Source organism: Xylocopa sonorina, chromosome 6 (assembly GCF_050948175.1).
Source record: "Xylocopa sonorina isolate GNS202 chromosome 6, iyXylSono1_principal, whole genome shotgun sequence".
NCBI classification, from domain to species: Eukaryota; Metazoa; Arthropoda; class Insecta; order Hymenoptera; family Apidae; genus Xylocopa; species Xylocopa sonorina.
This window is the reverse complement of record NC_135198.1, coordinates 9,206,697-9,222,884: the sequence shown is the minus strand read 5'-3', so window position 1 is coordinate 9,222,884 and position 16,188 is coordinate 9,206,697. Positions and strand designations below refer to the sequence as shown.

Genomic DNA, 16,188 nt, shown 5'->3' with positions numbered 1-16,188 from the left:
GTAAACGCTCGCGAACGGGAGACTGAAAATTTTAGGGTACGCGAGACGAGCTAACGAGTACTGGAAATTTGTCTTCGTCGAGGCATAAGCGGTAAAGTTCACGAATATCCAGGCGGATTTAAAAAGTCCGCTTCCATCAGACCCACGTAACCGCTAGTTTACAAGAGAGAACGCATCGACGCCGGATACCGAGTAGGGAGAACAAAGTTCGAGCTGGTCGTTTCTCAGGCCGGCTAGAGCGGTCCGCTCGCGCCTCTCGCAGCCGGCGATCGGTTACTCCGCGGGGGCATCACCGGCACGAGGAACACGAGGAACGGTCGAGCCTCGCGTAGCAGAGAGTGGAGGAGCGGAACGATCGCCGCGAGTGGGGAACCGATGGGTGGTACCTGGCCAGCTGGTCTTCAGGGACCGAGGCTGACGGGATTGGCGCAAAGAACGGGCCCCATCGGGGCCTATTGGTCGAGGCTGGGACAGGCGTGTACCGATGGGCAGGTACAGGTGGCCTCTGGCGAACGGGGGGAAATCGGTTCCCGTCGGTACGCCGTGGCTCTCCTTAGGCGCCTTCGATGCAGTCGAACAGGTCGCAGCGATCGCGAAGCGCCAGTCCTCTCCCGTCCATCGACGTGGCCGCACCGTGACTCGTGGATGTTCGAGAGAGACAGACGACACAGGGCACGCAGAGAAAAAAATCGTTGGATCGAGGACGGTCAGGGAAGGAGAGACAGAGAAAGGGGGAGAGAGAGAAAGAGGGAGAGAAAGGGATAGAGATAGAGATAGAAAGAGAAAGAGAGAGAGAGAGAGGGAGAGAGAGAAAGAGAGGAACGAACGCAGGGTGGAGGTGTGGAGAGCAGAGAGCTGGAAGCCACGCTGGGACTCGCGTGGATCATCCAGAGCAGAGTACTCGGGGGCAGTCGACGGATTTGCATCGAAGGGAACGGTACAGGCACGCATAGTCCGCCGCGTGTTCTTCCCAAGGGGGGTGAGATCGATCGCGTGACGTCGCGTCGCTTAGGTGAAGACAAGTCGCGGTCGTGGCACTGTCGCGCACCAGGAAGAAACGCGCGCGCACAGTGCACGGTGTGTACCACGGCCACCACGTGACTTTACCCACGTCCGGACTGGAACATTTTTTCTCGCGCAGTGTGTGTCGTTCGGGTTCACGGGACGATTCCGCGGGTGCTCGCCGCTGCGTCGAGCAACGACAAACGAAGGGTTATGGTGTGCAACGTGTGACACTGAGGACTCGGACAATCGACGTGGACCGTTTTTAAAGTTGGTTTGTGGTGCGCTGAGACACCGGTTGGCCCGCTCCTGTGGATATCGTCTGACTGCGAAGGTGAGTGCTGTCGATTCTACTTCGCGGATCGCCGAACGCGTCTCCTATGCGGGCGTCGATGTCTCCGGCGCCTGCGATCGCGCCTGCACTCAGAACTGTCCGGGCACTGGAAATTGCTTTGTCCGCGCTACTTGCGTAAAAAGTGACTCGTGACTTTGGAAATTCGATGTTCGACTAACCTCCTGCTTTAGTAACATATAAACACGTTTAATACTCCATTCGGAACAAGTTTATTTAACACTAACGGGCAATTTGTCTAGCAATTTATTCGTGTTTACCGGTGATTTCGAGGATCGCGGAAGAAAAACACGGTGTTTTAAAAGAGAATAACGATTCCTAAGCGGGGAAACTATGGCGGGAGCGCGAGGGGAGGAAACGAAAAAAATGGTCCGGCTAATGATAGTTATAAAAACTAGAAAATAAATCACTCGCGTTCAGCCAGTAATCACCGGCGTTTCGTCAATCTTACAGTCCATTCACCGCTCCATTTATCCCTCGTAAATTAAAGTCTACATCCAAAGTGGCTGCGTTGCTCGCGATTATACCACGGCGTGAAATTGATAATGCAACCTAATAGCGGCCTAAGTACGCTCGACCGTTAAAAATGCCCCTTCCACTAGTAAATTTTGATTGGAATATAATTGCGAAACCGTGAGACCGTATGCTCAACGCTTCGCCGTTGTTATCGCGATAAATAAGAATAATCGCTGGTTCATTATTCTCGCCTTGTGCTTGACACGTTGAGCTTTCAGACCATAAACGTTTGCGACATTCCCGTTGTTGTCTAATGGATTTTTCTTTCGCCAATTATCCAGCGACACTTTACTCGATCGTATCGCGTTCCGTGATTCATTAAACTGGGAATTGTCGATCGCTGTGCACGTACAAAGACGAGCCATTAGATCGTCCGCCAACTTTTTTTGCTAACAATGTTCCAGTAATTAAACGGGAGGCTTTCTTTAAAAGTTTGTGTGGAGAATCACGATTATCGACTGATATATTTTCGTTCGACACTTCGTACAAGATTTCGCAAGCATCGAACATGAAAACCTTTGATCGTTCTACCAATTTTCGCGCTCTTTCGTGGCACGCAGACGACGAAACCCTCCGTAGCTAGCGAAACGGTGCGGTCGGACGGGGTTAGTCGCAAATGAAAACATTATCGTCACCCCTCGCGGCCGCCTGTTGCTATAATATTTGCCTACTGGTAGACAGTGGCGTAATTCGGGCCGCACAAAGGCCGACACTTTTGTCGTGGAATAAAAGCGAGCAAGAATCGTGGCGGAAGCGTAGCGCACGCACGTGTGCAGCCAGAGGGAGAAAGAGAGACCAGGCGAGCGGAGCGTTACAATTATTATGCATAGGTGCCCGGCTAGGGTCTCCCATGTCAAAATATATTTATTGCCCCCCTCTTTTCCCTGCCTTTTGCCCTCTCTCTTTTTTCACCCTGGTTGCGGTGTGTCAGCCACCATTGTCGCCCTTTCATACGGTTATTACCCACTTGTACTTCGGTGGAAGCCTGGAGAGGCTCCAGAAATAAGCTACGTGCAATTCTTTACGCGTCGAACGAAAAGAGGTGACGCGTAGATAGAGTAGATCGTCGAGCATCGACGCCTCCGAAGTAATACTTTTGCGGATTACGTAGCCCTCCGGCCAATTTTAGGAGAAAGTTCGCAGAAAAGACTCCACGCTCGCGAGTGAACTTACTTTTGAAGAAGATCCTCCGATCGGGAGAAAGCGTGAATTATACATAATAGTGTTAAGCTTTCATCGCGACACCGTGCAATCTGGCATCGATCGAGCATTCTCAGTTTCGTCGCCGGTACATCACTTTTCTCGCGACAATTAACCGTTCTACTCCCTTGGCCACGTTCTCGTGAGCCGTCTAAGAATCGTCGATCCTCATTTCCATATCAACCCTCGTGGCCAGGGTCGTGATCTGACTTAACGCCTTTTCGCCATCGCCGTCTCACCCTTCCGCCAGTCGAAATCGTAAAACATCGCACGAATACGCGTCCGCTTGCGCTCGTTTTTCCCTTGCCCGCTGGCGGGAACACAGATGTCTAGCAATCCTGCAAATCCAACCTGTCGAAACCAAGTCACGTCGAAGTCGACCACTTCATTCGTCGAATCTATATCGCGGCATTTAACGAATACGCCGATGAACAGAGTCAAGCGGATGGTATGCGTTCTGGCCAGGTTTTATCTCGACACCGTCCCCTGGAACATGCATTTAACGGTACAGAGAGTGGCTCGAATCGGCCGGCCCGTTACTTTTCTAATCTGAACCGATACGCGTCTGTACGAGACGCGATAATTCGCGAATTACAGGGAACCACACTCATCGACGCTTCCTTGCATTCGCATTTTCAGCCGGGGGAAACGGTGGAAACGCTCGCTTTTATCGCTTGTCCGACGCGGCTGGTCAATTGCTTAGAAAGTGGCCAAGAATGCGTGTTCCGATTTTTTATCCTCCTTCGTCGACGGGAAAGAAACGGTTCGTCATTCGCTGCGTGGACACAGAAGAATGGTACAGTTTACCTGGGAAAGAAACATTGCGTTCACGTTGTACTACACGCGTATACCGTGGATATAGTTTAACTTTTTTAATCCAATTTATATTTCAGTTGATCAGATTGACGCGTGAACAGTTCTTTACGATTCCTTAGATGCGATCTTGATATTTGTTCTATTCTATAGATTGAATCGAATAGATCAGAGAGTTATATCTACATTTTCTCCTCTATTTTCAGAGTAATTCTATTCTCGATGAGATTTAGTGACGAAGAATTTGATCGTGAATTCCCGTTTTTATCGTCTGATATTAGCTACGGTACGTGAATACTCCTTTTCGATCCATTTTTGGAGGCGCGAGGATCACGCGCGAGCTTCCGAGTCAGTTCCACCGTGATACCGCCCGTGGCAGTTAGCGTCGCGCGTTTACGATACCGTAAATCAACCGCGACGCGCTTAATCGTCGAATAAAAGCAGATTAAATTGCGGGTACTCGCCGCGCGTACCCGCGGATCGTTCCGGCGGCGAGAAAAGCGCACATATAAAATCTGTTCTCGAAATCGACGCGCGTAAATCGACAATGGCGCGCGATTAAATCCGGGTTTACGACGAGACGTGCGCGAACCGGGCTGGCAGAGATTTCTTTAAGGAACCCTCCGCGTGTATTCGCCGTTTAATTCAGTACTCGCTCGTACTTTATCGTTTCCTTTTCGATCTCAAGGTCTGCGGGAATAAACGTGAAAGATCGTTCGCCGATTCTGTCGGAGATAATTGGAAGGCCAGGGACGATGATCGACCAGCTCCACTTCTTGGTTAATATTGATTTTGCAAGGAGCAACGATATATTTTATCGGAACAACCAATTATCAATAAAAGCGATTTTTACTTCAAAATACGCCGACGACACGGTTTTCTGAATAAAATTTGTGTAATCGCTCCGCGAGACAGCGGTCCGCTTCTTTCTCCCCCTTCTTTTAAATATCATAAAACGAGGGAGAGAGTCGATCGAGTTGGTTTTATTCCGAGGAACGTCAGTCACGTACACACGCTAATCTATGCACTCGAAGCATGCTATTAACGGAACAACTCGCGTGTTCGAGACATCCCCTCCGCGCCTTCTGCTCTTCTTTCTGCTTTACTTTTTTCCTTAGCGAGACGTCCATAAGTGCCTTCGTAGGTGATACGTATCCTCCGCGTCTCCTCTACGATCCGAACCGTAAACGCAGCCTCGAAAACTGTTCGATCGACTTCCGTTATTAACATGCTCCAGCAGAAAGGCGCACGGGTCCCTCGTCCAGAACGTACACCATTTCTCAGCGTAACGAATTCCGCGCTCGTCGTCCCGGAAGAGGATTCTCACAGAGCGGCAAGGGTTGGCCTCTGTCGATTAACTTCGAGTGGCTGAGGAAAATCGACGGAGGAACGAGGAAGGTAGACGGTGTTAAAAATTGGATCGGTCACGGGCCGAGGAGACGAACAATGCTCGGCTCCGTTCGCCAGTGGAGTCCTCCTCGAGGACGCAGAGCGGATCCGAGATAGATCGAGCGGGTTTCGCTCTTCGTGGGGCTAAACTGTCGCGATAAATGATCCTGCGGAAGGTTATTAATTGTCTTTGACTCCCAACCGGGCGCTTTGTGGATCGCGAAAACATATTAACCGAAAAGGAGCTGCCGTCGTCTTCCCTTATGCCATATGCTCGTGAACGGACGCGTATACGTGCACGTGTGGACCCGTTGCGAGTCTGCGTGAGGTTCGATGTCTGCCGGTTTCGAGTGTCTGAGCGCGTACACAACGATCTGGAGCATCATTTTTCAAGGTCTCGATCGACGTGCCAGCGAGGCGCGGCCATCATCCATCAAACCGATCGTTAAAAACGCATCCAGGCCGATACAAATTGCGCGACCTGTGCCTGGCCGCATTCTCGACGCACTCCAGTTTCCCTTTCCACTCGATTTTCTTACATCAATTCTATCGTCCCCTGCGACGCTCGTTGAAATTTTGAGGCGACCCGTGGCGAGCAACAGAGAGGTGGACCGGCAATGGCTCGCAAAGGAATTCGCTGGTAACCGTGCCCGAGTCCATTCCTCTTCTCGACGATGGAATTTTAAGCTGCCTCACCACTGGAGATAAATTTCAACGTTGGAAGCTAAACCGATCGCCGTCGTGGAAATTAATTTCGTTTGATTGTTACCAACCGAGCAACGCCGGCCGTAATTAGGTACGCTCCTTAATTCGGATTAAGTAGAATCTACAGGGTTCAGTTATCCTCGGTTGCAGTGGGTTTAAGTGGTTTAACATCGAGTTATAGCTTCATAAAATAGCGTGGTACGTTCAATACGTGTACAACTATCGGGAGACTCGAAAAAAAGTCAAGTTATACTTATAATCGTGGCATTTAAAGAACGCCGTTCGCTGGCGTCAAGTTAAATTTGAGGAACTTACAGAAAGCGGAGTCGATCAATTTACCGGGCGACGTAAGTGACTCATATAGAAGTTTAACACTTTCCACGGCGTGGAAGTCCCCGAACAGAAACTTTAATCTCCACATATTTCTTACTTAGCCGTATATAGCGATAAATTGGAACCGATTAAGAGGAATTTCCACGGTCATCCAGAACACCCAGCTGAACGTAACACGCGATAACATAATCTAGAAGCACTAAACGATCCTGTTCCCGGCTCGCGTTTAGCTCGCGCCTCGGGGTAATAGCAGCCGAATCGTCCCGTTTCGTACCCTCCTAATTGGCGATAAACGGGCGTAATCGTCGGTATATATTTTAACCAGGCCGCATGATCCACGCGAGCGGCCGCGCGTAACCGCGTCGCGCACGATAAGATCGCGGGCACCGGGTGAGTTTCGCGTCGAGAAATCCCCTCCTCCCCTCCTCCCTATCCCTCCTTCCTCCTTCCTCCTCGTCGTCCTCTCGAAACGCGTACGTGTGCGAGAGCCAGTGATATATCGACCCGTTCTTTCGAGCGGACTCATTAACTCATTAACTTAGCGAGAAAAATGGCCGGCCGTATATCAAACGGCGGCCAGTAATCAAGCGGTCATTCTTAACGCGGCCTATAAATTCGCGAATTAATATACCCGTCAATTAATTAAATCGCGGCGTTATTGCTTTCTCTAGCGATAGCCGGCCGGACGTGGAGGAATTGTAACAATCGCGCGCGTACCCTGTTAACCGGGCGTAATTGCTGCCAACGCGACCGGCGTGCTCGGTTCGCTCGGCTCAGCGATGGAAACGCAATCGACCGGTCGAACGGATTATTCGCGGACCGTTTAATTGGACGATTATCTCGCGCGCGGTTTCACGATCCCTCGACTCTTTTTCGCCGCGAGCCCTGCCGCGTCGCGGCTCTGTCACCCTCGGGCTGTTCGAGTGAATTTCGCGAATGCGCGTCGGATGGCAAGCGTCGTAATTGGCAGGCCCGAAAAATGAAACGTCTCTTCGCACGCTTAGAACCAGCAATAACGCGATTCGTTATTCGCGCGTTGCGAAATTTAAAGTATGCTTTCCTGTGTTAGCTTCTACGCAACGAAAGCCGCTACAGGCAAGACCTGATTATACATTTCCTTTGAAATCGCTTAGAATACCTTCCAAGGGATTTTTAATGCAAATTTCCTTACCCAACAGCGAGAGCACCACGCCTCGTAACCACGTAATCCACTTAGGTAACTCTGAGCCCAACATTACGCGCAACATCCCAATAGAGAAAACATCGGAATCGTCGAAAACCGTATCTTCCATCTATCTCTCGGATCTTCTCTATCAGTCCCTTCAGATCCTCGACCAGCGATCTTCCTTCGTTCCCCCTTGCTCTACAAAGAGAAACTACCCAAGTCGTTCGGTGAAAAAGGGTTGCTGGTCGTCGAAGGGTGAAGCGACAATGGGAGAAGTCAGCGAGGGGAGCATCGCGTGGATAAAAAACTGTCATAAAGGGATAAACGTCACACGGGACTCGAGTTTAATGGCGCGTGAACGTACGACGTGCCCCTGGACGCGCGAGGCAGTACGAGTCGAACGATGACAGGAGGGGTCCTCCTGTTCTCCGACCCCGTCCTGGGCCCCTTCCACGCTCAGCTCGCGTTCTCCTCTCGAAACCCGTAGCCAGGGCCGTCAACCGCGTAAGCTGATATTTGGAGCAGGTCGATCGACTTCATTAACAGACGAGTGCCAGGCAAATATTGACTCTGCCCGTGGAAGAACTGGGGTACGAGGTGCACGTGTGTGTACACGAGGCAGCGCTCCACCTCGGAAGGCTCGCCTTTGTGCAACGTCCGCCGCGTCCTGGACCAATGAGACGTCGATGGCCAGATTATGGAGTCGTTCCCGGTGCTCTCCTCCGCGGCGCGGTGCTCATTTTTGCATATCAATGCGCGGGAACGCTCCTTGGCTGGTAGTTCGCGCGTTATCTGATGCTTCGTGCCGGTGATAAGCGTCCGAGGGCTCGGCGCGGGGCTCGAAACCGCTTCGAGCGCCGGGAACCGGAATCCTTGCCATGGGAACAAATTTCACGGAAGTCGTGGCGATCGTTTCCGCGAATGCCCCGCCTCGATTAATGCATCGTTCGATCGCGTATTCGTATTGTCCCTTTTCTGCCCGAGGCTACGAGTCTACGAACTCACTTCTTCGAGACCACCTTCGCTCCGTCGGACTAGACTCGCTCGAAACTCGTGGACTGGAGTTCGCGAAACAGTTTAGGGCAGAAAGATCGCTCGACGACAGCAGCCTTGGCCCGAATCGGGGGCCAGCTCGTGGGATAGAATCGATATCGGGCAGTGCAGATCCTTCGCAAAATCAATAGGCTCGACTACTTAAATGGTACCGTTCCGTGCTGGTTATAGTCACCGGTCGGCTACGGGCCACGGATACGGCCACGGGAAGGCTGAATCGATGCGCTCTGTGATTTACTGTTAATCGCCAGGCCACTGTTAATCAACGTCGTGCTGCGTGTGCACGCCGCGCGCCAACTACGATACGTATTCCCGCGCGCGCACGCTGCATCGCTGCGGAAAACAACGCGTCCCCGATATTACGCCGCTCCGCGCCCCGTTTTTGCGCCGCTTAACCTTTCCTCTTGCCGCGTGAAAGAGCTGCTGCCCACCGGAGGAGCCTAGAGACGGGCCCAAAAGCTCTCGCGGAGCATTTCTCACGCGTCCCGCTCCTGCCGTTTCTGCCCGCCTTCCAACGGAATTGTGCGAACCAGGCGCCCGCGTTTCGATTTCGTTCCTACCAGCGGCCCGATTTTATTCAAATGCCATCGCAGCGTCTGACGAAATCGCGGTGGATTACTAAATTTTGCAATTCGAATAGCGAACTGTGGTACAAGGTTTTGAGCGGCAGCGGTGTAGTTTAGCTGGCTGATGGTGGAATTAGGATTGGTATTAATTTTCGTCCATAATTTGTATAATAAGCAATAACGGGGAAGATTGATGAAGAAAAATTTGACGTGGTTTAATAACCATATAATATAGTTAAAGCGTGGTCAAGGAGGATAAGTCTGGTTGAAACCGCGTAACCTTTAGATTGTATAATATATTGCAGCTTTTAGCACGTTGATCGTCAGCTGCATCGTATTTTATATCATTAGATGCACCATAAATAATCTATTGCATAACCGCTTGCTACTCGCGTGTTATTTTTTACACTCCGTTCGGAGGCGAAATATTTTCCACTACATAATAACATTCTCCGAATTTATGATATATCCTTAAAACGAAGAAACGAAATTCTGAAAGACCACGAAACGATTCGAATGCAAATCAAACGTTGTCACATCGAATTCAAAGTTCGAGAAGGATCCTCCCAATTGCTTAATTCGGGTAGCCCGCTGAAACGTGTCGGAGTTTCCGGCAGATTTGCTCGGCGAACCGTCGACGAGCACAGCGAGTAGGTCATTGTCGTGGAATGAGAGTGGTCCGCTGAAAAACACGGCAGGAATCGAGGGAAAAGGGAAAAAACGGTGGACACCTACGGCGTTGCCCGTATCTCCACGGAGAAAAAGGGGAAAGAGGTTGGTCTCGGCTCATCAGTAAACGGAACGAAAGAAAGAGCGGGCGTCAAACGACTGCGTCGAGAAAAACTTGGAAACCCTTAACGAACCTGCGAGTCGACTCCTCTTTTTCACTCTCCTTCCCCCTCTGCGCCGCACCGTTTCTCGTTTTAATGCTAGGCAGACTAGTATTAACCCGTTCACGGGCGCCAGCTCCTCTCCTTTAGGAGAACAATCACGAATGGGCGATTAGAAGCAGCTCGCCTCGCAGCTCCCCTCTAATTACCGTCACTTTGAATTCTCGTTAAGTCGAGCCGTCCGTAAAAACGTGTCCTTCCGGAAATTGCTACGCTACGCAGGATCGTTGTTACCGCGTAGCGTCTCTTCCATATCGATACGAGCGCTTCGAACGTCAGGTTTATCGACGTTTATCGCGAATCGACAAGCAATTTGTGTATCTTGATCTTTTTTTTTTTTCATCGTAAAAGGATCGGTGATTTAGAGGCAGCTATGTTCCCACGATTTGCACCGTTCGCAACTATTTTTTCTAGCACAATCCTCCCCTTAAACGTGACAACTTCGACGGCTCGCTTGAATTTCAAGAGGCGAGTCATAATTATGCAATTAAGCGTCCTTTTCCAGCGGGCATATTAGAAAACACTCGGTTCGGTATTTCGCAAGGCCTCGCGATGGTCGAATGATTTGAACCAGCCATCTTTGGCCAGGATAAACGCGATACGGCGACGCATTAGAGGAAGCCAGGTGCGCTCGAGGCTCCTCTAGGTAAAGCTTCCCTTATCGGATCATCGATGGTCTAATTTTATTCCAGTTTCGCCCGGAGAAACGCGACCATCGTCCTGACACCGACCCGTTGGACAGATGGCCGATGGCTTTTACCGAGATAGCGCTGATTTATGAACGCCCGCTCGTCCACCAGGCGCTGTCTCGCGCGGAGAGCGAAAAAAGAGACGCGGATAATTCGAATTGAGAGTCGAGAAAAAGCTGTTAATGGTCCGCCGTCAATTCAACGTGGAATTACGTTGGATTATTAATAGATGCAAGGATGATCGTGGCGGAGAAAACGTGGCGGAATCCCAATGATGCACGCAGTTGGAGCAGAGTCGGACGAAACTGTGCGACAGAACGCGATTGCCTTCGAGAGAATCCTTCATTTACTTTTCTTTTAATTACCATAATATACATATACCAATAAATGAAGAAAATTGGCAATTTCTTATACCTTCGTTCAGCGCGAATAAATTATCACGGATCTTGGAATCCTGATTCAATTACAGGGGCAGAAAGATTAATTTCTACAACGCATCGATACAACGATAGAGAATGAAACTACGCAACAATGAAGCAGCCTCGTTAGAGCGGATGAACATCGCAAATTTACGAATTTTTATGCTCGAACACTGTAATCGTTTCGAGCTTCATTCGAAAGAAAGTTGAACAATTCGTCGATGGTCCTCGATCAATCCACCGACGAATTACGTCGGATTATTAACAGACGCGACAATGGACGCGGCGGTGAAAACGTGGCAGGTCGCAGGCGCGCGTTATAGGTGGTGCAAAACTGCACACGGAGCGGAGTCAGAGATCACGTCGAACGAAACAATGCGGGAATGAAGACAGGCGCTGGATGAGAACGCGAACGAAATCGATCGTCGTGAGTGGAGGATGCCTGAAGCATTAGCGCAACGTTGAACCGTGTCAGGGGCGATAATGGTCGTAAAGAAAGCTGGCACCGTGGGGGGAGGATAATTTTTCAAGCTCTCCTCTTCCCGGTAATCCAAATAGCATTCGAACATCCGTAAGATATTGTGGGAGGAATAAAAATCGAAGCGAACGCGGAGAACCGGTTCGTCATCCCCCTCGCCTCTACCTCTTCGTCTCTCTATTAACCTCCGCGTCTTCTGTTCCATCTCTACCTCCCCCGCGCGTAACGACTCCTCTTCTCGTCTCTTTAATCTCGCCAAGGATGAGACGGACTTAACCGACTGACGCACCGCCTTATCCTTCGAATAACATAATTTCTATAATTGCAGATGAACCAACAGTGCAAGGTCTGCGGCGAGCCGGCGGCCGGTTTTCATTTCGGAGCGTTCACGTGCGAGGGTTGCAAGGTAAGGGGACTATTTAATCATCGTTTGAACACTCATTGTTCGGTAGGTTTACAGCTTGAGGAATGCGTTTCATCGTTATCGTAGCTCGTCGCGATTCGAAATGATATAAAATGTACTTACGAACCGATCGGTTCCATCGAAGCAGTTCCAGAGGTATCCGCAGCATAATCTGCAAAGGACACACAACAAATTTGTTAACAAACGAATATCACTTGGTAGAGCAAACGAGAGAAATTCGCAGAAAGTGAAACTGATCGGTTCGACCGCTTATATAATTGACGCGTTCCGCGATCTCTTCACCCACTCGTTGAAATCACCAGCGGAAGTTCGTGGCAGCGGCGGTTCGCGCTCGTCGTTTCCAGCCGGAGGTCGCGCCTCATCGCGTTCACTCCGATTTAAAAAGGCGGGAAGTTTAATAAGCCGTGACGAATCGCGACAGGGAAGAAGAGGCACGTACGAGTCGGACTATCGTCGTGGAAGGTGAGAAAGTCCCATTCCGCTGGACGCGAAAAACACTCGCCCGGCTCGAATCCGTAAGTGGACGGGAGAATCGAGCGCGACCAATCGATTATCTCAGATCGTCCTCCTTCGAGGACGGTTTCGTGGGTAGAACGCGATTGTCTTAGAAATCGTGACACATGGCGGAAACCGGGGACTTTTTTCTATCGTGCCTCACCGTCGATAATAGATCGCTCCATTTTCTTTTCCATTTACCCTATTTTTAATTAACTCTTTGCATACGCAAAAGAATATATATATATATTGTATTTCCACAAGAAATTGTACACTCTAAGAAAGAAAGATGACCCGGAAAGGAGAGAAGGGAGATGATAGGAAATTTCGAAAGCCAGAGACGGGTCAACTGTCTCGCGAAAATTTATCCGCGAACCTCGCCACGTTTCTGATTCCAGGGAACTATAAACGTCTCGCGTTTCGCTCAATATGCTAATGCCCATGCGACCAGGTGGCGTTTTATTTTCAGCGAATAATTTTCCGCCTGGGAAAGGCTCGTAAATCGATCAGAAGAACGGCGTTATAACGGTGGGAAAAGCTAACGCGACATTGTGCGAACCTTACATGAAAATCGAGATGAAAATACACCGATCGAAAGCTGTAAACGATCGCACATCAGAATCAACGAGACGTCGTATTCGACTACCCTACTAACCCGAATGTCGAACAATTTTTGAAGCCTCTTCGAATCCCCCTTTTAACGGGTCTGAAAAGACCCCTCGTAGCGCTGTCCGACGACAAACGGGCACGTTCGTACGTCAGACAGCAGCAATGAAAACCAGGAGGAACGGCAAAGCGGGGACCGCGCTTTCATCGCGATGTCCTTCGCCGTTCCCGCGGCGGCGACGATCGATAAGGACTGCAAATAATATTCAATCGGCGGATTCCGCGGCGCACGTGCGCGCGGGAACGCGTACGACTCTAACGGAGGACAGGACAGAGCTGGTCTCTCTCGTTAGGCCGCGTTCCCTCCGCCGCAGCCGTCGTCGTCGCCGCCACCACCGCCGCCGCCGCCGCCGCCGCTGGTCCAAAGGGTGTTGACCCTTGCTCTTCTCGTCTCTCGTTCCCTACCCCTCCGCCTCTACCCGTCTCCGGCGTCCCACTAATGTGGTGCACCGTGGAATATCGGTACCGCATACTAAGTGACCCATCCGATAGTAATTGGACCTCATTAAGGCAACCACGGGGCCACGGACCTGTCTCTGTTTTCTGCCGCGTGCGTTCGGTTTCCCCGAGACCGAGCCAACAGATAACGCGTTTTAGGTAAATTAGACTCTCTCTCTCCCTTTATTCCCACTCCCCGCTACGCTCACCGGCGGATCTCTCTAGGATCGAACGACCCGAGGAAAATACGGCCTACACGCGATACGGATTTATGTCTGGATAGCTATCGGTGGCTTTGAAAGCCTCCTTGTCCGCGATCGGCCTTTTCTCCTCGCTCGACCTGTTACGTGGATCTCCCTCCCCTCGCCTCTTACGGTTTTCTCGCCCTCGTTCGGTATATAGTGGATGCCTTTACGATAAGCCGGCGACGCTTACGTGTTTATTAGTGGGTTTCCTGGTCGAGCGGGGCCTCGAGTAATGGGCGTGCTTTTTGAAACGGGTTACGTTTCGGGACGTACCATTCGATGGGAATACGAGCGTGCGTTTCCTCTAGAACCAGGGAAGTCCTCGTTACCAGGACAAATCGTTGGCTCGCTCCGTTCCAACGGGGCCTCCTCGTTCTCGCCCTCGATTTAGCATCGATCAAACACCGTTCCCCGGAGCGAGACCCAGTTGATCGCGAAAATTTCTCGTACGAATTGAATGTTTAATTAATGATCGCCGATCGCCACCCGGCGGGATCGCATGAAAGACGATACGGCTGACCGGGGAAATTAATATTATCATCGTGGCCGTGGTACACGTAGCCGAGGGGAGCAGCCAGGCACCGGAGCGTTGCTCTCACGGCGTTTTCGATGTTATCGCCGGGATATATAACGGCGCCATCGGGCACTGATATCGAGGGTCGCCACGAGAGAAGGTGAGAATTAAAGGCGCTCGAACTGGCGGCCGATTTTTCATCCGCGTCAACCAGACGACGTCTAAGTTCTTTTCGATGTCTGGGTCGATTGTCGTCGGTGCTCGTAACGTCGGGTGGGGTGCTGGTCTTTTAGCTGTCATCGCGCGACGGATTTAGCCGAAGATACGGAGATTTCGAGATTTTCGAGCTAAAATTGGGTCACGTTCCGACTGCCACGTACGGAGAAATATTAAGGAGATTTCGAATTTATCTGTGTCCGAAAGAGAAACTCCGAGAGAATATAATTATAATAATCTGCGATAGCTTTTTGAGCAAGCAACGCGGACGTACAGCTAACAGGAATGGAACTTTCAACTTTCGCACATGGCAATTATGCAGAACACTCTAACATTCTATAAACGTTAACATTGTCGGATCCATTTAAAGGCAGGAGCCTGACGGGGGGAGGGGCGCACAACCAGTTACGACTTCGCGCGTTCATAAAGAATTCCGCTTTTCCATTTATAGACCAGTGAAAGGAGAAAAAATGAGGGTCAACTTTGACATTGTCGTTGGCAGCGTCGACAAATCGCGAGCGATCTATCTCGAGTTTTTACTCGTAGCTTGCGCGCGTCGACACGGAGCATCTCCGCGGCGAAGACGTTCACCATTCTCACGGAGTCGGTGGCGTTGAACCAGAAATAGTCCGAAGGTGGAATGAGTTCGGGAAATATTCGAAATAATTTACCGGGCCGCGCATTACGAGAGCGAGCGGAGAAGCCGAGGGACACTCATTAGCATACTAACGACTGCCTCGAATTCCCGACGCTACATCGGAGAAGAGCAGCCTCTCCCTCGTTCGCTCCCTTCTCGTCCCCCTTTTCCGCCTCGACTTCTTCCATTTTTGGTGACACCACGTTCTCCGCGTCTGTGTGAAAGACGACGCGTGATCCAGTCTTCGTCCTCGCCGGACCGATCGGTCAGCCGATGCGTCTAAACTCCACGAAAGTTGGTTAACGCCGTGTTTCTCGTCAAACTGAGAACCCACAATCTCCCTACCCTCTACTCTACCCTACATAATCTCCACTCGCCCAACGCTCCATTCAGCCGTGTGCCATATTCACGCCCGAATTCCAGCACCGTTTCGTGTCTTTGTAAAACGAAGAAGCCCCGCCGTCGGTCAGCAGAAGGTCGTCCGTGGCGGACGCGCGGACGGTGAGGAGACGGCGTCGCGTACGCGTATGAATATTAACGCGCGCGACCCGGCTTCCAACCTCCGGCGCGATGCACCAATTTGCAAGGCTCGACACGGTGGTTACCGTGTCGCCCGCCGGAAGGGGAGGAGAATTCGGGGATTCGCGGCGCGTTCTGATGCAAATCGCCCGTAGAGGAACCATTGTTTCCCGCGCGACGATTATGCGTCGACCGACATCGCGACAAATTCTTTTTACACCGCCCTGGCCCGCTCGAAACGCGTGATTCACGCGCTGGTCCTCGCCGCTCGTTATTCATCGCGCGACAATGGAGCTGCGACGGATCGAGGACACAGGGCCGATTTCGTGGCGAAATCGCTTTCCACGCCGCGCCGCAGCGACGTCGATCCTTACGAGGCGGATCCTGTCGCGCGGCTCGCGGGCCGTTCAACCTGGAATTCGTGTCGCTTCCGTTCGAAGTACCTGGAAAGCCACTTAGCGCGT

At 51.1% G+C, this 16,188-nt stretch overlaps 1 protein-coding gene across 1 annotated transcript in view; it reads left to right on the top strand.

Annotated features, from left to right (window-relative positions):
• The first annotated feature begins 393 nt into the window (after positions 1-393).
• The window catches only part of LOC143424437 (uncharacterized), a 28,611-nt gene continuing 12,816 nt past the window's right edge, over positions 394-16,188 (top strand). Inside the window, exons 1-2 of the mRNA XM_076896493.1 lie at positions 394-1,336; positions 11,899-11,976. Coding sequence (XP_076752608.1) covers positions 11,899-11,976 — 78 coding nt within the window. The 5' untranslated portion in view covers positions 394-1,336. The remainder of the gene's footprint in view (positions 1,337-11,898; positions 11,977-16,188) is intronic.